The following is a 23,609-nucleotide window of genomic DNA, read 5'->3' on the forward strand; positions in this document are numbered from 1 at the left end:
TACCTTCCAAACTTAAGGTAGCAGAGCAACTCACTTTGTATGTTTAATTGTCTGCTACTGTATGTGCTCAAGGTCAAGGAGTCTAATGCACTTGTGACTCCTTTCTCCAGTAGTGCACTAACACATCTCTCTTCCCACTCAGAGCAGCCCCTTCAGATAGGTTTCTCAGAAAATCTCTTTTTTCAGATGTCTGAGAAGTCTGTCAAGGAATGTCTGAAGAAAAAAATCCCGTCTCTCCATTCTCACCAAACGTCCTGTACTGTGTCTGACTGATAATTCTCCTCTTGTTAATTCAGGGGAGCGAATGCAGCAAATTCCTCCACGTCTCTAAGAGTGTGTGGTGGAAAGGATATCAAGATAAACTGACATGTTATTCCATTGCCAGTTTCAGGCAGGGATATAAACTAGAGTTAATCAGCTGATGTCTCTTTATGTTCATAATTCCTGACCGACAGGAGTGTGTGTGCGTGTGCGTGTGTGCGTGTGCGTGTGCGTGTGCGTGTGCGTATCTGTGTGTGTGTGTGTGTGTGTGTGTGCGTGTGCGTGTGTGCGTGTGCGTGTGCGTGTGCGTGTGTGTATCTGTGTGTCTGTGTTTATGTGCCTTTATGAGCCAGTTGTGACCCTTCATTCACGCCCTCAAACACTCCAGGTGTGAAGGGATGAGGAGTCCACATGTTCAGACAAAAGCAGCATCTCTGGATCACATACACATGTACATGTATGAGCCATTCCCAGTCACCTTCTGACAGCCAGGTGCATTATGGGAAAGATCCGGGTGAGATCCGGTGAGATCTGGTCATGATCCGCTCGGCTCAAGGTCTAACTTTGGACCCATCCTGAGTTGGTCCCGAGTCGGTCCATCTGTACTGACACCCAGGTGTAAAAGTCCAGGTGAGATGTGTCAGATCCCCTCAAGGTCCTGCCTGCAGTGCCACCCAGGTGAAGAAGGAGGTCCAGGATGCCAGCAGTACTGTGAACTTGCATGTCCAGCAAAGACGCCAGCAGTATGAACTTGCATGTCCAGTGAAAACAGAGGTCAGCAGTAACTCTCCGAATACCTCAGCTCCTCCGCGTCCCCTCCCTCCCCGTTCCCCGTCATGTGTCCGTCCACCCCGTTCACCGCCTGCTTGCGTGCCGAGATGTAGCAGTAGGCCTTCCCTTTCTTGGCCCCTGGGTGGTGGTGGTGGTGGTGGTGATGATGGTGGTGGTGGTGATGGTGGACCTGGTTGGAGTTGGGATTGTGGTTGTGGTTGTGCTGACAGGAGACCTGGCTGCTGGCTAGAGGCTTGGGCTCGCCCTGGGTGGAGCCTAGGGGTGTGCAAAAAAAAATCGTCATGGCAATGGCATTGCTATTGCCTACTTGTTTTCAAGATAAACTGCGTCAATTCATGAGAATGTATCGTGATACTTATCTTCACGATATACTGCATCGATTAATGACAGTCGATTATTTTATAATAATAAAATTTAATTTGCCACTGGTTCATTTTGCTCAGTAGAGAGTAGGTAATATTTCTGTTGTGACGGATGCTCTCTCCCAGATGCTAAAATGCTTAATAAAATGAATTGACTTGTGAATGCTACACAGCAACTGACAAAAAACTGTAAAACTGTAAGTAAATATCACAATGCATTGCAATAGTACATGAATCACATTGCATTGTGATAGAAACGCATTGTGGCATGTGTGTATTGTGAGGTCGGCTTCACACCAAGGCAGTGAAGTCGCGGAATGGAAGCGATTTTTACCGGTGGTGGCGAAAATACATGGAAACACATCTGTCTTTCCTCACCAACCAGCGGCAGTCGGGCATCAGCGATGCGGGAGCCGGCTCCGCTCCGCGCTGCATTTGGAAAATAGAACTCGAGCAGAGTTTGGGCGGCAGTAGCTCTTGGTGTCCCATTCAAATGAATGGCAAAGTAGCGCTCTAGCTTTGGCTGTGGGGGGGTTCTGAACAGGACTGGCCACGCACGCCGGTGTGAAAGGCAGAGTAGAACACACCGGGCGAAACTAAGCAGAAATACCTCATTCGTCTCGCTTCCGTTCCGCGACGCCTTGGTGTGAATTCGGCCTGATGCGCATTGAATCGTGAACCCTTTGCTAATACCCACCTCTATTGGATCCCGGGGATTGGGAGTGGGAGTGCGAGTGGGAATGCGAGTGCGGGCAGTCCTGCACAGTAAAAAATGGGGTGTTACGTAATATTCAAGAGTAAACTTATACAACTGCAAATAGAATACAAAGAATTTAAAATGGGATGAAAGCAATGACAAATGCTGTTTTGTTGGGGATAATTTGTCCATGCTGTTTTGAGAATGTCATCTCTGTTTCAAGAAATGAGCTAAACCAAAAGAGAAAAACTGTATAATAATAAGTGAAGTAGAAGTACTTACAGGTGTAATAACAACACTTGTATGATTTTACCAGTACATGGTTTCAACTTTGTAATATCATACTACTAGTGTTGTAATGACATGTATAAGAGTACTTCTACTTCTTCTTCATACAACTCTGATAATATGCGTGGTGTTTTTACTGCACCTGTCCTACCCACCGTTCCAACACCCTTAACAAATGCACTACTCTGTTCTTTTGTGTTACTGCCCTGAAGAAGGCACTCCACTCATGCCACTTGGAGTGCCTTAGTTAGATAATTTTTTGTACTGCATAATAAAAGTGGTGTATTTACTGTTCTACTTCTACTTCTACTTCTACTTTATACAGTGGCGGAACCAGTGCACACAAGGGCCCAGGGCAAAACACTTATAGAGGCCCCTATATTGCCAACCAAGTTCGCAATAGGGCCTCCACCACCAATGCAAGAGTGCCCTGGGCCCCAGGGCAAATGCCCTGCTCCAGTGGTGTAGTCTACGTAGAACGCAGGTATACAGAGTATACCCACTTCAAAATTTCAGTGGATTTCAGTATACCCACTTAAAATTGATTGATTCATTATTTAGAATAGCACAAATATATACAGTATACCCACTTCAAAAAATGCTCAAGTATACAGTATACCCACCACAAAAAAAGTAGACTACACCACTGTCCTGCTCGCCATCTGCCCCTGACTTTATACATCTCTGATAATAAAAGTGGTGTATTTAGTGTTCTACTTCTACTTCTACTTTATCCAGCTCTGATTATAACAAGAGTGGTGTTCTTACTGTGCAGTGTGGGCAGTCCTGGCAGCAGGAGGAGCTGTGGTGGCACAGGTGGCCCATGACGGCCCCGCCTCCCTGAGGGGTGTGGCTTCCCGTGTTGCGCTGCTCGTCCAGCACGCTGATGCCTAAACGCCACCGCTGCCACTTCTTCTTGATCTCTGATTGGACCTGCCGGAGGAGGGAGGGGAGAGGAGAGAGGGGAGGGGGGCGTGGTTACACGTGGAACCGTTATTGGAAGATGCTGTGGTGAATTGTGTTCCTACAAACTTGTCAAATTCCAATTTCACCTGACTGCAAATTACTGTCATGCGTTTACCCATGAATTCAATGAACATGTGAAAATATGCTGTTGATTATTTTTGACAATTGTGCTGATAATTTGCATATGATGACTTAAGCAGTGAAATCATGCTAACATGTTTTCCAGAGAGCAACCATTAGACTAAGAATTGAGTAATTGTTTTAGATAAACAAGATACTTATCTGGAAAATGCCTGGGCTTACACAGTAAGACTATTTGTAGATAACCATTTGCAAAAGATGTACTAGACACTTCAATATATTCAGTATATAAAGCCCGCGGTATGCTTGCTGTAGGATACGCATGCGAGGGCATGATTCGTTCATGAGCTCGTTAACTTGCGTAGTTCATGTCAATTTTACGCGCGTTAGATACGGCAACCAAACACGTGCGTTAGATGCGATATCTTCAAACTCGCTGGGGCCGATCGCACAACAGACTGCACAGTTCCATGTGAGTGCTTCTGAAGAAAACGACGATGGCAGCAACTTTTCAAGAGCGTCTCGAGCTTGTCCGAAATTACAAACATTTGATTTGCGATCATACTTCTCTGTTGCACTTTGACAAAGGAGCGTGCAAATGTAGAAGTAGTCGCAGTATCGTCTCCTTGCCCGGGTATGCTGTTCTGTCTGCCCCCTGGATGACACAGCCAGTATTTTCGTGTTGGTCTACTGCAGGAGTATCAAACTCAAATTCACAGTGGGACGAAATCTAAATCTGGGACGAAGTTGCGGGCCGAACTCAATATTCAAAGTGTACGTAAATTGTGCATGCGCACACATACTTAACTCAAATGCTTACACTCAATGCCAGCAGATTGTAGTTCAAAGATGCCTGCACAGTCTGTTGTAAATGAGTGGAAGACATCACATCACTGATGCACTTGTTTGAACATGTGATGCCCAAACTTTCATGTTCAAGTCATATTAAAATACATTCATGTGTAAGGGGGGCCAACTGTAATACACATTTGATATGATCTCGCAGGCAAAATAAAATTACTCTGCGGGCCAAATTTGGCCCCCGGGCTTGAGTTTGACATCCCTGGTCTACTGCTTTTCAAGCAAGCATGTGCAGTCGGTTGTTCGCAGTGATGAACGTAATTTGCGGCTCGCAGCAAGCGTGCCGAGGGCCCAAGTTATATTCAGTAGGCCTATATAGCTGAAATATTTATATTCAGTATTCATCACAAATGCTTCCCACTTCTTAGAATATTCAAGGAACCTGTTGTGAGAAGGTTGTGGCAGCTGAATTAATTCACTTTGAAAGGTGAGATTGCAACATCGCAAACTCCTGAAGCATCTAGTATGTGCCGTGAGTGCACATACCTGTATACGGTATATGCATGCATCAATGAGGGCAATATAGCCTAATATAAACCATGACTTGATCAAAGCAAAACCCCTCTGCCAGCGTAACATGTGGCCAATTGCACGTGGAGGAAAGCACCAGAGCGACATCAAAAGAACGGGCAGTAAATACAGTACCTGCTGAAGAGAGCATGCACAATACACGCAGCAGTGTCAATTCAACACGTAGAGAGTAGGACCAACTATCAGAGAGAGTGGATAAGATATATACGTATATAATACTCCTAGAATCTCTGCAACTACTGTAGTGTTCAAGTTACCTCTCCCTGTCTTCAATTAACACTTCAAACATCTGACATGATGAAAGCAGACCATAAACACCTACTGAAGAGCATGTCAGATGCATGTCTGATGCTAATGCAGTTTCAAAATTCAAAACCTTAGAAGTAGAAAGAATGTGTTCCACATTTCTGTACTTTCATCCATGGCTGAAGGGCCCTTGATTAAAGTAGGCCTACCTAGACCCACATTGCTCCAGGGGCTGCAACCCACTCCCTGCTCCTAATACCTAAATAATGTTGCTTCAGGTGGGGTTGCGGGTATTACATCACGTTGAGGGAACTCCCCCAAGATTCTAAGGTTCTACATATGGCTCGTTCAAAAAGTCGAGAATCCCAAGAAAGCCGACCTAAAACCTCGGGAAAGTGGGCGTGAACATTTGGTGACGCAATGTCAGATCGATAATTATCAAGGTTGATCTCTGGCGGAAGAATAGAACAATGAGTTCCCTAGCTTATGTTTTGTGTGACGACACATCAACTCATCAACATGGCGTCCATGCATGCAACTGGCATGTAAACAGTATCATAAATGCTTAAATATTGTGGAGGAAATCTGGTATATAGAGTGACAGATTAGTTAGTGCTTGCACCTTAAGGATAATAAAAACGAACAGTATATTATATTACTTGCATTATATTTATATTACTATTATTACTTTTATATACTTTTATTTCTATTATATTTGCATTTTTACTTTTAATATCTTAATTCTCTTATGTTGAACAGAGACACAGAAACTGGAGTGTGTGTGTTAGTGAGGGCAGCTGCGCCTGATAAGAGGCCAAAATCTGGGCAGACAGCCAAGTGGAGGCTTGTATGTGGGCAAATGTCTGTGTGTGTGTGTGTGTGCCTTAACTTAAACGCCTATGCCTTAAAGAAAGGAGAAGAAAAAACATATTAATTAGTACATTAGGTTGGCGTTAAATTGGTTCTTATTAAAGCTTTATTTATGAAAAAAGATAAAGGTGATTATCCCTAGATATAACCATATAATAATAGAGAGTCCCTCTCCACATACAATGTGACTGACTGAAAGTCCAAGTGCACGGTGGGTTCTGCGGTGCTCGTTTAACACTTTGAGAGTTGATTTGATATCATTTGGACTTAGGTGAACTCTCTGGGTGTTGAATTGGCGCTGCAACATTTACTGTGTGATACCAGGCCATCGTTGGGAAGTTTCCACTGTAAGAGACCAGGTGCGCGACCTTGAAGATTAGGGAGTGAAGATGCCTGGGTGCAGGGACGGTTCTAAGGGGTGGCAGGGGGTGGCATTTGCCCCTCCAGAAATATGATTTGCCACCCAAATTAAGAGAACTGATTGTGACCAATAGCCTTAATGCTTGACAATTTCAGACATAGAACTTTAGGTTGCAGGGTTTCACTTTAAGGGATTCACTGTATCACATAAGTGTGTGTGTGGATTATATAGTGTTTATAATTTTCCCTTAGTGCAGGAGCATGCCCCCTGAAATACACTTTGCCACCCCAAAAATAAATGTCTGGAATCGCCCCTGTCTGGGTGTCTAGGACCCCTTAGATGTCCAGAAGGGTGACGTAAATTTTGCAGACATCTGATAACGTCATCTGATATTTGATTGGCCAAGAGGTGGTCACCTTATCATAACATCATCTGAGATTAGATTGGCCAAGAGATGATCGGACCAGGTGGACAAAGGACAGGGATTGGTCAGGTGTACAAGATGCCCCAGACCTGGTAGCATAAAAGCTGGCCAGTCCAGAGCTCGAGAGGACAATGCCAACGGAATCCCAAGAGACAACCTGACGCATCTCCTCAGTTGATCAACTTTGCTGTCTGGCTTTGCAGTAAGTAATTCTCGACTTTGGTTTGTGGGACTTAGTTTATTGAAAATACTTAGTCTCTCAGAAAAACCTAGTCTCTGGAAAAAACTTAGTCTCTGGAAAGAACTTAGTCTCTGACAAAAACTTAGTCTCCAAGAAAAACGTAGTCTCCGAGGAAAACTTAGCCTCCGGAGAAAACTTAACCTCCGGAGAAAACTTAGCCTCCGGAGAAGACTTTGGTTTTACAAAAACTTGTTGTCTTGCTGAAATGTTTCAAGTCTAAGATGTATTGCATTGGAAACTTGTACGTTGAACTTGCTTCTACAATGTCCCTAACCTGAGTCGAGTTAATAAAAGTCTCCATCAACAAACTATGCCGCTGTATTTGCCTATTGAATGATTTGTCTCCTAACTTATTCGTATTTTACCCCATATTCACATGGCCTGGTGATTGACACATCGATTGGAAACCACGACAAAACCATCTTGTAATCACTATCAACAACACCAGTTAACCCTGTGAAACCTGAACCATGAAAGCAATGAGAGAAAATTATATTCTTTTTGGAATTTGCTTCAATATTGGTCCCTTATAAGAAATGTAAAAAAAAAAATCAAAATTTTGTTAAGGTCACTGAGATATTTGATGCATCATATATGATGCATCAGGCTTTAAAGGGAATGAAAATTCCAATTTCATGACCATTGAAAAATGACTTTTAATGCATTTGCATCTTTTTTTTAATTTAAAAAAGTTGTCAGACAATTTAATTTGAGGATTATCTTTAAATATTTAGTGAGATCCTGCCATTTTTTTAAGCCTATCCTTGTTTTAGCAGGACCATATTTTACATTTCCCACAGCCTGGTTGGGTAATTTTTTAAAATCTATGTAAAAACATAGCTGATCGAATGCTTAACAACCTATTTATGAGTGTAATATAGATCATTATTCATTTTTGATGTGTAATTTGAATATATGGGTCCATTACTAGGATTGGACCATTTCTCCATTCACTTCAATGCATTTTTTACGAGATCATAATTTCAACATTTTGCATTACATTTTCAAAATCGCAAGTAAAACGTGTTTCTTAAGGCAATATCTTTGTCTTGAAGTAAAACAACTTGTGTGTTTTGTTAAACGATCGTCGTGGTATGCTTTGTAAGTTTCCCTATGGAGCAAATGCATTGATGGCTGACTTCCTGCCACCGCCGGATGGTGCTTATATGTCTCATCAGTTTTAGCACGATCTCTCTGCAACACGGTGTAAAAATATAAACTCTTCCTTGATTAATTGCACAAAGCAAGTGTTCAAATTAAAGGATGTAGAGTTATATTTCGGAAATTTGTACACAAACCTTTTGCAATTTGTCGATATCTCAGCGTCGGTCAGGGAAACCGCTTCTACTCCATTTTTGCATTTTTCGCCGAGCTGTGATCAACTTGTTGTTGACCGCTGCTCTCTTGTGGCGGTTTCCGCGTACTGCAGGACGTTTGGAAATGACACGCAGGATGTTTTTGAGATAGATTTTTTTTTGTGTCAGCGTGGAGAGGGCTTTGAATTTGATGCATCATAGATGATGCATCCGGCGCGATAGGGTTAATGTCATTCAATTGCAGATGCACATATGTCAGTAATGCTGGTAGTGAACAAAGATGCTCCTGCCCCCCTGTACATCAATGGAGAACGTGTAGAGCAAGTGAACTCATTTAAATTCCTAGGTGTACACATCTCCGCTGATCTCTCCTGGTCGACTAACACCTCGGCTCTGGTAAAAAAGGCTCAGCAGCGATTGCACTTCCTCAGAGTACTTAAGAAAGAACAGTTAGACTCAAGCTTGCTGGTGACCTTTTACCGTTCCACCATAGAGAGCCTGCTGACCTACACAGTGTCAGTGTGGCACTCAAGTTGCACTGAGGCTGACAGGAAGAGACTGCAGAGGGTGACCAAAACAGCACAAAAATCATAGGCTGCCCCCTGCCTCCCATACCCACCATCTACAACTCACGCTGCGTAAGTAGAGCCAGGAGTATCATTAAAGATCCCACACATCCTGGCTTTCATCTCTTTACACTGTTGCCCTCTGGCAGGCGCTACAAGGCATTGCCAGCCAGAACCAATAGGATGAAGAACAGCTTCTTCCCCAAAGCTGTTACAACAATGAACACACACTTACTGGACAATGTTCATCTATAAAGGACTGTGCACTTCGTAGGGAAGCTAAAATCTCGGTATACTTTGTATACTGACAATAAAGGCTTTCTATTTCTATTTCTATTCTCTGACTGTTTAATTTAGCTTAGTTCAGCTAAAATGATATGTCGTGGATGTGGATGCTCAAGTGAAGGTGAAAAAAAGAAAAGAGGACCAAAACAAAACAGGCATGATTCCCGATTGTTGCGGGATCAGTGGCGTTCATGCACCAAAGTCCAAAACTCGGTTGTCACATGATCAGTGTCGTCAGCTGACAGACGTCAGCTGTCTCGAGAGGTCTCGAGAGGTCCAGAGACCGTGAAGGCAACAATAGACCCCAACGTGCTGTCATAATAGTACATATTCTTAAGAAGATTAACCTGCAACCCCACCTTTAACCCTATCCAGACTGGGGGGGGGCTAAAAGTGCCCGCACCAACTTTGATGTTGTATAATTCCTTAACGACTTAAGCTATGACTACGAAACTTGGTGACTTTTCCTAAAATTTAGTTGGCTACGGTTTAGTACCAAAAGATTATGTTTATCATTTTTGCCGTTGCCATGGCAACGGTTTTCTGACAGGTATGTCTGACCGAAAATCAATGATCTAAGTCTCATTATTGTTCCTTTTTCATATTTTTTTGTTATTTCCATTAGCATCAGACAGATTTGTGAGCATTAAAGTGGTCTGAAGCATACAATCATAAAAATTTAAGTGAATTACATACATTTGATGGAAAATACATTATGGTGAGATTTTGGGCATTATAATCAGATGATGTCATAATGACGTCATAATACCAGATAATGACACAAAAATTATGTCATTCATAGATGTCCATATGTAGATCATGGGGCGTATTACAGAAAACGTCCTATCTTCAGTCGTCCTATCTTAACTTTTGACTTGAGATAAGATTTTTTTCAGTTTGGTATTACAGAAACAAATCCTAACTTCATTTAGGATTCTTATCTTATCTTTGGAAATCCTATCTTATCTTGAGTTAGGAATCCTAAAGTAGCGATCAAAACATCTACGATCTACTTTTTATGTCTGTTACCTGACAACAAATGCACCGCTACCTAGCAACAGTAGTGCGACGCAAGCTAGAATACACAAGTTTGACTGCTGCTGCATCTCGCGGTCCGCGTGATACTAAACCAGAGAGGAAGAGGACGTAAATATTTTGCTTAACTTGTTATGCTCATTGATGTGATATACTTTTAAATAACGCACTTATTAGTGACGTTCCACCGAACGGATTTCTAATACAGCAACATCTGTGAGGACGAAATGAGGTCACTCTCGCTGCATGCAAACCTCATGTTGACCAAACTATGCATTGTGGTTTCAGTCCCAATAAAGTGCTTCCCATTTTCCATATTTTCATCCCAATGCTTTGTTTTTCCAAGCGAATGCACGCAAAACAGTTTCGTAATTTCGTAATTTCATGAAATGTAGCGCATGTGTATAAATGACAATACAGCCGACTTGGCTTGACGCAGTTGAAGTTGATATCGTACTTCACATCGAAGTCGGGTATATTTATCATCAACTCTTCACTTCACGCATAGTTTGGGTCAGTTAATATAGCCTAATTTAATTAACATCATCCGTTCACAATTGGGTTGTTTTCCCGGATAGACTTCACTGTAGCTCTGGCTGAAACAGCGAGCTGAGTGTGGGTCACTGAAGTCTGTGGTGTGGGTAAATGGTGATGAACACCAGCTAAATTTTGGCTAACAAATCAATGGATAACTGGAATTAGGACAGCTGGGTGGCTGTCCTAAAGTTAGGACCAATTATTTAGGATTTTTCGAAGTTAGGATGCTTCTGTAATACCCCTTTCTTAACTTAAGATAGGGTGCGCAAAACAACTTAGGAAACGCATTCAGAGATACTGTTGCTAAGGGGAGATAGAACACTCGGCGGCCATCTTGGCTACGCGTCGGGGCTTCTAATTCAGATTAGTAAGACTTTCGTGAATGGGGAGTTAATGGGGAGATCAAAAGTGGGACAACTTATCGATACAGAACTCACGGGGTTGGAATCGCAATGAAAAACGAATTAAAACAGCTGTCTTAGAATGACCGTATGTATGACTGTAACACCGTAAAACACGTTTTTTCTCAAGCTTAATTTTGAACTGCGCATGTGCAAGACTTCACGACATGACGTTCTGCTTTCCAGTCTGTTGGTTGTCTCCTAGATACCATCTCTGCCGGGTCTCTCCACTCCATCCACATCTCCTCCATCGGCTGTCGGATGACAGACATCGCTTCCCAGACAGCACACTTACGTCTTGCCAACGTCGCAAGATGTAAAATACATCGGCAAGACGTCTATAGAAGAACGTTTGCTCATCGGCAAGATGTTGGGCAGACGTGCGGCGTCCGATGGAACGCCTATGTTTTACCGATGCATTGGCTATCTCGACGTCTCCCAGCATCTGGCCGATGAGCTGCCGCTATTTCAAAGACATCTTGCCGCTGCATTTATTTACATGCATCTCGCCGACGTTTAGCCGCTTTATATCCAGCCAACATTTACCCGATTTAATTACGACCTACTGGACGTACCCCATCTGCGCGAGGAAAGCATCCTGACGTCTCGAGGAACAGCTGATTTTAGGTTGCAGTTATGAACCTAGCATACTAGAAAATCAGCTCTTTCCATAAACAAAAAAGACGTCTGAATGTTCTCACCACTGCAGTGGAATTCCGCCTTTTTTGAGGTCTTCCTGATCAGTGCTTAACCCATATGCCTCACCAATGAAAACACAAGAAACCATAGAAGTTTTTCCATTTATTTTTTTCCACAATTAAGCAAAATGTCCATCGTTGAATCATTCCTGCAGGAGAAAAAAAAAATCTGTGAACATGGGCCGGATGTGAAAATCACCCTTTACATAACATACCCTACAGTTTAGGCTATGACTTTGACATGTCAAAAGTTTACAACTATTTATTTAAACAGTTTTGTAAGCAGGATTTCACCATCTACTGTATGTAGACTAAGTCCTGCCTGTGGATGAAAAGTCTATCATCTATATTGACCCATTTAATTTAAAAGTGTACTCGCTGTGGTATTTTTTATACAGTCATGGATAAGTGGGGCAGTCATTGGTAAGCGGTTAGGGTGTCCTGTAGCCCAGGGCTGAACAACCCAAAGGTTGCCGTTTCATCTCCCAGCCCGCCAGGTTGGTGGAGGGAGTAATTAACCAGTGCTCTCTTCTCCATCCTCCATGACTGAGGTACCCCAAGCATGGTACCTTCCCGCCACACTGCAACATACTGCTCCCTTGGGATGCCAATGTAGGCTGCACCCTTGCACAGGTGAGGCATAAAATACAATTTCATTGAGTACAGTGTATACTTGTGTGCTGTGTAACAATGGCAAAGGTGGGCTTTCACTTATATACACCTAGAGATTTTTTTCCCCTGAGTCCAATGTTTTTAAACAGTTGAAACATGAACATTTCCAGTCAATATTTACAATGGAGTAGCAGGCCTCTGTGTCATATTCCCAAGGAATGGTAGCATCGTATCTGCTGTGCTGTGCTGAGTCAAAGTCATTCATAAGCCTACTGGTTGTGTTTTCCCTGCCCATTCACTACTTTGATGGCCTGCAATTTATGCAGATGTGTTCTACAACTTTTTGATGAAACTTACATTTTACATTTGACACCACAAACTAGGCTTACTTGTTGTGCTGTGTGGATTTTGTTGAGCAGGGATCTCACTTACCAATCAGCATGTTTTCCTCTTGTTACCAGCATCAGTCTGAACCTGGCTGGACACCTGGGCACTTAACCATATGTGAACTCTGAGGGCAAGTGTAGAAGCCTGGCAAATAAAGACAGGAATAAGTCGGTCTCAGTATCACTGCGCAACTACATTCACAATGTAATATGTTGGTTTAGTTGATTTCTGCCCATCACAATTTAATATTATGGTTTACATTTAGGCATACAACTTTCACAATGCCATATTAGTTACATTTAGCTAGCTAGTGTCCTATTTGGTAAGAACATGTACAAGTGATGTAGGCTGTACAGCAGGGGTGGGCAACTTTCATTATAAGGTGGGCCAACATTTTTGCTTACCACAATCGGTGGGCCACATCACCACGCACTTGAGAGAATTTACAAAAGGATACTTCACTTTTTCTTTATTTATACCTGAATGCTTACACTATTGATTTATAGCGGGTTAAAAACTGTCCTTTTTCTTTTTTTAAAAAGTGAGAAGTTGGGCTGCATGTGGCGCCCGAGCCTCCAGTTGCCCATCCCTGCTGTACAGTATCCTAACAGAAAGGCTCTCATAGTATTTCAAATAATGGTCTATATAAAAACTGGTTATAATAGGTACAGTGCAGCATAAACAGGGTTGAGGGGGTGGTTTCTTTTATTTCGTTGTACCTACTGAGCAGTTTAGCCAATGTCTGTGTGACACGTTCATGCTGCCACTTCCACAGCATCCTCTTCACAACCGCGGGGGCAAAACACCTGAAAACATAATAAGGTTTTTTCAGTCCAAGATATAGACTAGAAAATGAGTGACAGCATCACAATCAGTTTGTATGCAAGTGTAGTGGACCCCCCATTTTTGTCTTTTTGTTATTCCCTTATTATTCCCTTATTCTCATTCCCTGTCTTTTTGTTGTCCTGTCAGAAGTTGTCTTTTAGTTTAATTATGCTGTTGCACGTTTTCGCCAATAGATGGCATCATAGGACCAGCAATGAGTGCAGAGACTCTCTCTGGTGCAGTAGCCACTTCGGCCACATAAGAGGAACGAAATGTGGAAGTGGCAGGCTTTGTTATGATACAGAAGGCAGCGGTGTCAGCTGTACAGTTATGCTGAGGAAAATGTAAATAAACAACGAACTCAGCGAAACTCTACACACTTCATTAAGTGTGCAACATAAGCATTCACGCAATAATGCCACAGGTCACATTTCAGTTTATAAGCAAGATTACGATATGCACTGTGCTCGAAACAAGCACAGGACAAAACTGTGAGTAGCTCTATGTAAACAATAGCAGGCACGATAGTTGAAATATGCTACAGTGCGGTTCGTGTGGAGGATGGACATGTCAAAGACTGAGGCGACCTGACACACGAAAACACTTTGCCGTGTAACATTAGCCAATCTTTATTTTCAGATGTGACTTCCGATTATTGTTTAAAACACGACTACCTGTCAGTCACCTTAATGAAATTGTTAGCCAATGAATGGTTGGTGCAATTTCGATCCCACATCTTCAAGAATAATGAATGCAGGCAGCCAACTAAAATAGTCAGTAGGCACAGTTTGTAACTCATCGGATTTTTTAAATCTCACTTCAGGAGAAGTGGGTGGACTGCGTACCCCTGCGTACCATGCCCACTACACCCCTGACAACAAGCTAGTTCTAGCCAGAAGTTCTAGCCAAAGCAAGATGCACAAGCAACGTCAGATTACACAGACTGACAATATATCTGCCAAGACATTGAACGATTAAAGCAGCCTAGAATCAAACGCTTTTGTAAAGTTGAGCTCATGTTGGAAAACTTTGTCAGGTGAGGTGAAGTAGTTTTAGCATACAGTAGTAGACCTACCTACGGATGTCATGGAGTCTGAAACACCACATTATTAACACACACGTGAAAAAAAAAACAAATGTGGAAGCGGAGGATAAAGTAATATACGTGCCAACATTGACATATATTTCCTCCAAATCACGTACCTTTAGTCTGTATGAGGATTCCCAAGACAGTTGTACATCTGGCGGGTAGATCCCATTACCTGGTTACGGTACGGTCGGAAAACGGGCCACACACATGGCAACAGCTGATGAGGAACGAGTGTCGGCACTAGAGGATGACATTTTTCGGGAATTCCCGTGGGACACGTGATTCCTGCGGGATACACGTGAAACAGGAGTCAAACATTTATCCATCTCGTGATTGGGACAGGACAGGAATAATATTCCACGGGAATGGGCAGGAGCGGGAATGGTTAAATAGGATGATTATTGTTCTGAATGTCGGTTATTTCAAACCTTTCATTCGCATTTTCGCTCCTTGTGTGCATGATTGCGAGAGCTGCGCATTTTCCCTGACTCCTGCGGGATGTCCTCGCATAGCCTACACTGCCTGTCCGACAATGTCAATGCGTCAATGGGAATGCGCTATAAAAACGGTCCTCAATGTTATTTGAATGTTGAATTCCATGTTGGCAATAATTGAGGAACTTCTGTCCCCGTGGCAAACAGACCAGAGAAAGAACAACAGACTCGCATGGCATCAGTCAAGGCGCGCACGATTGATTTAATCTCATCCTTCTTTGTCGGAGTTGATTTTTGTGTGCTGTACTAAAACTTCTACAGCTTTTCAACAGACGCCTGGTTAAAACGTTCAAATAAGGCAGGCAGGATTTCGCATTGTTGATATGAAACCTCTTGAATCTGATAGTGAAATAGCCACTTGTAGAACTACTGGGTTTGCAGACTCGTAAGACGTTGCCGTCATGGCATTTCCTAATCAACTCCGCAATAACAGGCTAATTTAGCACAGAATGCAATCGTAGTCAAAGTAGTCAAGATGTAGTTCTAGTATGAGGAGGATTCAGAAGTAGTGTTCAGTGCGCGTCTGCTGTGAGTGTCAAAAAGCGCAGCCAACAAAGTTAGAGAAGTTCCGCCTCCGCCTCCCTGCTCTAACTGCACGCCGTTTCAGACCGTGTGTTTTAAGTCAAACGCTGTCATGAAACCGTTGGATTAGCTTAGTAGAACTAGTATGTTTAGATTTAGTCAGGCTACTAGTTCAGTAGCCTAACCAGTAACCAGCATCATGAAGTTGACCTAGGTAAACTCATGCTTACTGAACTAGTAGCATGACTAGTCTTAACTAATCCAACTGGTTTCATTACAATTGCCTACTATTAATTGTAGCATCTGATTTCCTCCCCGTATTTTTGTTGCACAGAGAAATGGCATATAGGCCTACTGTAGGCTATTGATTAGTGCATGAAGATGTAGGTGCCTCCCCCTCCTGTAGTATAATAATAATACTACTACTACTACTAATAATAATAATAATAATAATAATAATAATAGGGCCTATAATAAACATGGGGAAAAAACATTTTTTTCTATTAGGCTACCCAGGGTTTCTCCAGACCCCCATTAGCTTGTGTATAATTGTATTGGCTATTATTATGGCTACAACTGCTTACTAGGAGGCAAATATGCATACAGGTAACAACATAAAAAAAAAAAAAAAAAAAAAAAATACAGGAGTGGGACAGGAGTGGGAGTACTTTTGAGCAGGAGCGGGCAGGATTGGGAGTCCTTCCACACAGGACAGGACAGGACAGGATTTATTTTTTTTACTCTGGACCAGGATTGGGCAGGACAGGATTTTTTTTCTGGGAGCGGGACAGGACAGGAGTGAAAATCCACTCCCGTGTCATGCTCTAGTCGGCACCTTACCTGTCGCTTCTGCCTTATCTGTCGCTCTTGTCACCTGATTGGCTGAAATGAACGATCCATGTTTTAGATGCTGTCCGGGTTATCGCCTGTTCATAAACACTCGTATTTTAAGTTTTCCTGGCAGACTGTTCGTTTTTATTTAAAAACAAAGCACTGTGAAGCAGAACATTAACATTGAAATCGCGTCGCATTCATCCATCTTGATGTACTGAAATGAATTTCGACACAGGCTTGTTATACCCCCTGATTTACTATGTTTACTGCTAAGCTAATGTATCACGTCGTGTAACACACGACTACCGGTACATTAAGTTTATATTGGCCGCGAAATATTTTACATCTGTAAGTTAATACAGTGTACTATTTTACATCTATAACCTATCTATAGCCTACTATTTCCACGATCTGCTTACCTTGATCCCCACAGATACCACGCAAAACGCTAAAATACGAGGGAATGCACTCATTGATATTGCTACTATGACAGACTGAGTGACTGGATTACATTAACTTGCTTTTCGTTTTTACCTGGTAACAATTCTATAATAATTATATTCTCTATAACATATCAAGGTTAAAATGCAACTAAGTAGAAGCTTGCAGTATTGGCAGGCAGTAGCCTATTTGAACAGTCTCAGCCATGCAACTGAGAAGAGGTTTTGCTACACAAAGATTATAAAAGAAAACTACCCCCTTATACACTGCATACCCCTAGACACACAGCATACTTGAATAAAAATAACATTTTGTTAAACAGGTGCATGAGTAAGGGACAGCTCTTCCACATACCCATGTCATTGTAATGGGGGCAGGCGTTTGTTTACATTTCAAAAAAACATCTTCATTTATTCCCAATAACATTCAAAAGGTTATGCAACATCAGCAGACAACTAGCAAACAGACAGTGATACCTTTTGGGATAGTATTTGGATTAGGACTATGTTAAGAAGGTTTTTAATGCAATCAAAGTCTGCCCCATTAGAATAGCTCAGATCTCAGAAAGAGCTGAGTCAAAAAATGCCAGCATCACCGGGTACTGACAAGTCAAGGGTGGCATGAGCTATACAACAGCATATTGAAATTGGCAGAAGCTATCTTTTAAGAGGCAAATGGTTGAGTAATCCAGTGCCACTTTGATGTTATGGGCATTCTAATTTACCAGAAATCACCAGACAAAACCTTACATTCATTTTCAATGTTTTTCTTTTCTTTTTTTTCTGGTGGCCCAAAATTGATGCAATGCCGCTGCCCATTGACTTCAATGGTGCGACACCTTCCATTCTAACACACATTGAGACACACTGCCATGCAAAGCAAGTAAGAGTGTGGGGAGATATAATCACAAACAGTAACGACATTCCTGTCCTGATGCATCTGCCAGATGGCAATCTAGCAAAGAACTTGTGCCGAGGGTGCAGTAACACATGGAGAACAATGATGTGATGCAGTATGTGATGGTTTATTAGCAGTTTTGTGGTTGTAGTGTCTTCTACAGGGTTCACAAGAAGTGTAGATTTTGCAGAGGTGTTGGTGACCCATGACTGGTCCTGGATGGTGCACCACCTTCACCGAATCTCCCCTGATGCTGATGAGTTGGACATGCTGGAAATGTCATCTAAAGTTTGGCAAAGAGAGAAGATTAGAGGAGAGTGCGTGCGTGTGTGCGTGTGTGTGTGTTATTAACCCATTTTAGCCTGATGCTGCATACACGATGCATTGTCCAAGGCGCCTGAAGTGACATGGGTGCATTCCAATATGCAGACTCCTGTCCATTCTCATGCAAGATGATGCAACTAATTTCACGTTTTTATGTGCCTCAGAGGCTGAGCAAGTTAGGTTTTTACCGCCCCTGGCAAAAAGTATGGAATCACCTGTCGTGGAGGATGTTCATTCAGTCATTTTTATTTTTAAGAAATATGATGGATCACAGACCCGACTCAGAACTGAACTCATTTCAAAGGGCAACTGTCTGGCCTTAAGAAACACCAAAAGAAATCATGAAAAGTAATTCCGTTAGTAAGAAAGAGTTACTTTTTTTAGAGCATGCATAGGGGAAAAAAATATGGAATCACTCAGCTCTGAGGAAAAAAAATATGGAATCATGAAAAAGAAACACACAAACAAGCACTTCAAAAACTTTTTCTGGATTTTGGAACAACGTACAGCTTCGGAGTAATAGTATTAATGAGAAAAAAACTCAATTTGGCTTCAAATGTCTCTGATTACAGTGACAGAACATCTTTACAGGTTGGGACCTTGCCATTGACCATTTAAAAGTGATACTGTCCCATTTTTTGAAATAAGCTCATATTACACACCCCCTTGAGTTAAATAACTGACGTTTACCTTTCTCCTGTACTTTCAACCGTTCTTTGAGAATGGCAGTGCAAATTTTACCTCCGAGCTAGCAGTTAACATGGACTCCTATGAGACCAGTTAGCCGCCAGCTGAAATGAGTTCAGTTCTGAGTCGGGTCTGTGATCCATCATATTTCTAAAAAATAAAAACGACTGAATGAACATCCTCCACGACAGGTGATTCCATACTTTTTGCCAGGGGCTGTATATGGGTTGTAATAACCAACCTACCGTAGAGCACATTTGTTGTCAAGTGTAGAAGCCTGGCAAATAAAGACAGGAATAAGTCGGTCTCAGTATCACTATGCAACTACATTCACAATGTAATATGTTGGTTTAGTTGAATTCTGTCCATCACAATGTAATATTATGGTTTACATTTAGGCATACAACTTTCACAATGCCATATTAGTTACATTTAGCTAGCTAGTGTCCTATTTGGTAAGGACATGTACAAGTGATGTAGGCTGTACAGCAGGGGTGGGCAACTTTCATTATAAGGTGGGCCAACATTTTTAATTACCACAATCAGTGGGCCACATCACCACGCACTTGAGAGAATTTACAAAAGGATACTTCACTTTTTCTTTATTTATACCTGAATGCTTACACTATTGATTTATAGGGGGTTAAAAACTGTCCTTTGTCTTTTTTTTTTAAAGTGAGAAGTTGGGCTGCATGTGGCGCCCGAGCCTCCAGTTGCCCATCCCTGCTGTACAGTATGCTAACAGAAAGGCTCTCATAGTATTTCAAATAATGGTCTATATAAAAACTGGTTATAATAGGTACAGTGCAGCATAAACAGGGTTGAGGGGGTGGTTTATTTTATTTCGTTGTACCTACCGAGTTGTTTAGCCAATGTCTGTGTGACACGTTCATGCTGCCACCTCCACAGCATCCTCTTTACAACCGCAGGGGCAAAACACCTGAAAACATGTAATCCTTGTTCAGTCCAAGATATAGACTAGAAAATGAGTGACAGCATCACAATCAGATATGCAAGTGTAGTGGACCCCCCATTTTTGGCTTTTTGTTATTCCCTTATTCTTACTCCCTGTCTTTTTGTTGTCCTGTCAGAAGTTGTCTTTTAGTTTAATTATGCTTTTGCACGTTTTCGCCAATAGATGGCATCATAGGACCAGCAATGAGTGCAGAGACCCTCTCTGGTGCAGTAGTGACTTCGGTCACATAAAGAACGAAACGTGGAAGTGACAGGCTTTGTTATGATACAGAAGTAGGCCAGTGACAATGGCCTCACAATTTGGAGACACCCCAACCGGAGGTAGAACAAAACCCAAGAGAAGTCACATTTTGAATAGGGATGGGATATCGGTATCGGTGTATCGGTATCGGGTTCAGATATCAACATATTTTCAGAGATCGGATCGGATCGGAATTTTCCCAAAGTATCGGAATTTTCCCAGGACTGATATTGAGCCAGGATTAATGTTAATTTGAAGTCATAACACTTGCATATTAGTTTTCAGGATGGGATTGTTACTTTTTTACTTGATACTTTTACTTATGAATTCGTTTCCTGTTCTTTTTACTTCCTTTTCTGACCAAATAGTCATCTTTGGCCTACCTCAAGTTGAAATTCATGCATATATGAGGTTTTGGTATTGGATCGGAGTAGTATCGGTATCGGCAGATATCCAAATTTAGATATCGGGATCGGATCGGAAGTGAAAAAATGTGTATCGGTGCATCCCTAATTTTGGGTGCTTTTTTTGTTTGGAGGTGCATATGAAAATGTGTAAAAATTTTAGGCTTAGCATTAAAATCACTTTGGCCAAGAATCATTTTCATGTATGGGACACCCTAGAGATGAGGAAAAACATTATTGGGTTTTGTTCTACCTCCGGTTGGGGTATCTCGAAAACGAAGGCCTTTTTGGGTCCATTGTCACTAGCCTAAAGGCAGCGGTGTCAGCTGTTCAGTTATGCTGAGGAAAATGTAAAACGAACTCTACACACTTGAGGACCTTATTCATTAAGTGTGCAACATAAGCATTCACACAATAATGCCACCAGGTCACATTTAAGATTTAATTAGGAGTATTTTGTTATGGATCTTATGTAGTGATAGACTTACCATTTCTTGTTATGGCATATCTGGCCTATTCCCAAGAGAAGGCTGATGTCCCTGTCTGTTGATCTGATTTTGACGTCGGCAAGATGCTTCGTGCTGTCTGGGTTTCAAACCTAGTGGTGAAATGACAAGGGATTTTATGTAAACAAAATGCTTATTTCAGTAAGTGTACATACAGTAAACAGATCTAAGAAGTTCCCAGAGCACCCTACGATAGCTGGCATGGTTGGCACAAAGACCCAAAGAGCAAAATTGTCCCAAGATTGTCTTCCAAACAATTCCACTCCAAACATTTTCCTTCTGAAATAAACAATGTCCATATCCAATCAAACCTCAGTAGGCAGCTATCTCGTCAGGTCGGCCTTACCATAGACACATCTGTGGCCCGTAAATTTACAATCTCAAACGTCATCGCCATATAAGCCATGGCACAACACAAGCGTTTATTTTTATAATAAACAAGATATCTCGGCACGTTTGCGCTAGTTATCTGAACACTGATTGTTAACGAATATCCGAAATAGTGTAGCGCAGGGGTCAGGAACCTATGGCTCTAGAGCCACATGTGGCTCTTTTGGCAACTGTATATGGCTCTTACTTTTCTAGGGTTGACAACCATCCCTTGAAATATGGAATCGTCCTGTATTTATAAATAAAAGTACGGGTTCCATATTGAGTTGAAACGGATCAAGGGAGGTTGAAAGTGTTAAAATGCAGGAAATTACATTCAAAAAATAAAAAATTCTCCCAGACCTTCACCATAATGAAGTTGACAGTTGGCAACGTTATCAATAAAAGCAATAACTTGACAGTACACTCTAAAATTGTTTTGCTTAATTGTACATGCTTTTGATTGTATTCAGTGTTTTTAATATTGTATGGCTCTCATGAAAATGTATTTTTAAAAATTTGGCGTTTATGGCTCTCTCCACCAAAAAGGTTCCTGACCCCTGGTGTAGAGCTAGCTGCCATTTATGTTATGCTAGCTAGGGTCAAGTCATCTCATCCAAACTAGCCACAGTAAGGGCGAAATTACGCTTCAAATGAACGGGAATGACTCAAAACATTAGAAATATATTGTTAGAATGTACCGTATACAATGTTAGTCTGTGAGGTTAAATAGTTTTCTTACATATATATTTTTTATATCCCAGTTACGTACCTTATCTTCTGCATGAATCGAGGCCTCCTGTTTCATTGGCACGAATGAACGAAAAATCCTGTCAGGGAGCGGAGCAGTTAACCGCAGCCTTTTGTTTACAGTTGTTACCAGGGCAACGCAGCTAGGACCCCAAAGCGACAGATAAGGCAGAAGCGACAGGTAAGGTACCGACAGGGTCATTTATGGAAGTTCCGTGACCGTGGAGAGGAAAGGTTTGTTTCTCACTGGATTTGTCATCTATAAAGTTTAAATAAAAAAATGAGCCGGGGTGCCCCTCACAAAAATGTGGGGACATTTTTTTGAGCCCTGTATCCAAAATGGCTGCTGCCAGCCAAGCTAGAAATTAGCTTTTTAATGGTTTTGCCGACAATGCTGCATAATACATGGTTTCTGAGACTATCTGGGGCAAGAAATTCACAAATTATGTAGATTTATTGATTTGACCTATTTCTGATCTTCAAATTCAAGATGGCTGCCACTTTTGGCTCTTTAAATGTAAATTTTTCAAAATCGTCAGAGAGCCTTAATGTTAGGCTCAAATGAAAGGTCTGCTCATACTGAGTTCAGTTATGGACAGTAAAATTACAAGTAGGTAATCTGAAGGTCATCTGAAAGGTAAAAAAGATGAAGGTTTCTGGTTGATGAGAATTAAACTGCTGATTAGTCGGGTCGGGTCATAATGTGAGGTTCAGTGACCATTCTCTGGCAAGGGTGTTTTGATGATTGATTTGACCTCTATGGACCCTTAAGAAAAGATTTAGCCCCTATGTCCCTCCCAAAAATCCCGGCATTTTTTGCTAGAGAGGCAAATTCAAAATGACGTCCGGCGCCATCTCTAAGAAATAACTTTTAATCTTGAATGAATCATGTATGAGGACACTTTTTCATACATGTCAACCATGAGGATTCCAAATCTGACATTATTTTGATAATACAACTTTGTTTTGACATTTTGAAATTCAAGATGGCTGCCATCTAGAACAGTCGTTTTCAATGTTTTTTGGTCATGACCCCCCCAAAACTGGACTGGGGACCCCCCAATTTGTGTAGCTCCATTCCTCATGCATAGATATTGAGAAAATAGCTGATCTACAAGCACACAATACCTTAAATTATGAGGCGTAGTGGGCTTGTAGGTGGGCGATTTTCACAATGTTCGGCTTTTTAAATATTATTTGACAATTTGGCCAATGTTTTAGCATTGTTTGTTGATAGCTTTAGATGCAGTGATGGTATTTCACTTTGAGAGTCCTTACATTACACCCCCCCCCCCCAAAAAAAAGGGTCTCGACCCACAGACAGGTTGAAGACAGTCAAACGTGTAAAGTTCTCCGAGCTGCTAGAAGACTGTTGTTGAGGAATGTGTGACCTTATTCAATCCCAATGGCATATAGAGGAAGACGCAGAAGA

At 41.8% G+C, this 23,609-nt stretch overlaps 1 protein-coding gene and 2 long non-coding RNA genes across 3 annotated transcripts in view; all 3 read right to left on the reverse strand.

Annotated features, from left to right (window-relative positions):
- Positions 1 to 630: 630 nt before the first annotated feature.
- Positions 631 to 23,609, reverse strand: part of gipr (gastric inhibitory polypeptide receptor) — a 74,697-nt gene continuing 51,718 nt past the window's right edge. Inside the window, 3 exon segments of the mRNA XM_063205933.1 lie at positions 631 to 1,189; positions 2,629 to 2,664; positions 3,169 to 3,333. Coding sequence (XP_063062003.1) covers positions 1,037 to 1,189; positions 2,629 to 2,664; positions 3,169 to 3,333 — 354 coding nt within the window. The 3' untranslated portion in view covers positions 631 to 1,036.
- On the reverse strand, positions 11,910 to 14,945 carry LOC134454121 (uncharacterized). Its single transcript, XR_010035798.1, has 4 exons — positions 14,847 to 14,945; positions 13,542 to 13,624; positions 12,864 to 12,962; positions 11,910 to 11,968 (listed from the first exon to the last, which is right to left on the reverse strand). It is a non-coding gene; the product is annotated as an uncharacterized LOC134454121 (long non-coding RNA).
- LOC134454120 (uncharacterized) lies at positions 18,028 to 21,543 on the reverse strand. The gene is made up of 4 exons (XR_010035797.1): positions 21,041 to 21,543; positions 19,790 to 19,872; positions 19,178 to 19,209; positions 18,028 to 18,204 (listed from the first exon to the last, which is right to left on the reverse strand). It is a non-coding gene; the product is annotated as an uncharacterized LOC134454120 (long non-coding RNA).

This window comes from Engraulis encrasicolus, chromosome 8 (genome assembly GCF_034702125.1).
Source record: "Engraulis encrasicolus isolate BLACKSEA-1 chromosome 8, IST_EnEncr_1.0, whole genome shotgun sequence".
Lineage (NCBI taxonomy): Eukaryota > Metazoa > Chordata > Actinopteri > Clupeiformes > Engraulidae > Engraulis > Engraulis encrasicolus.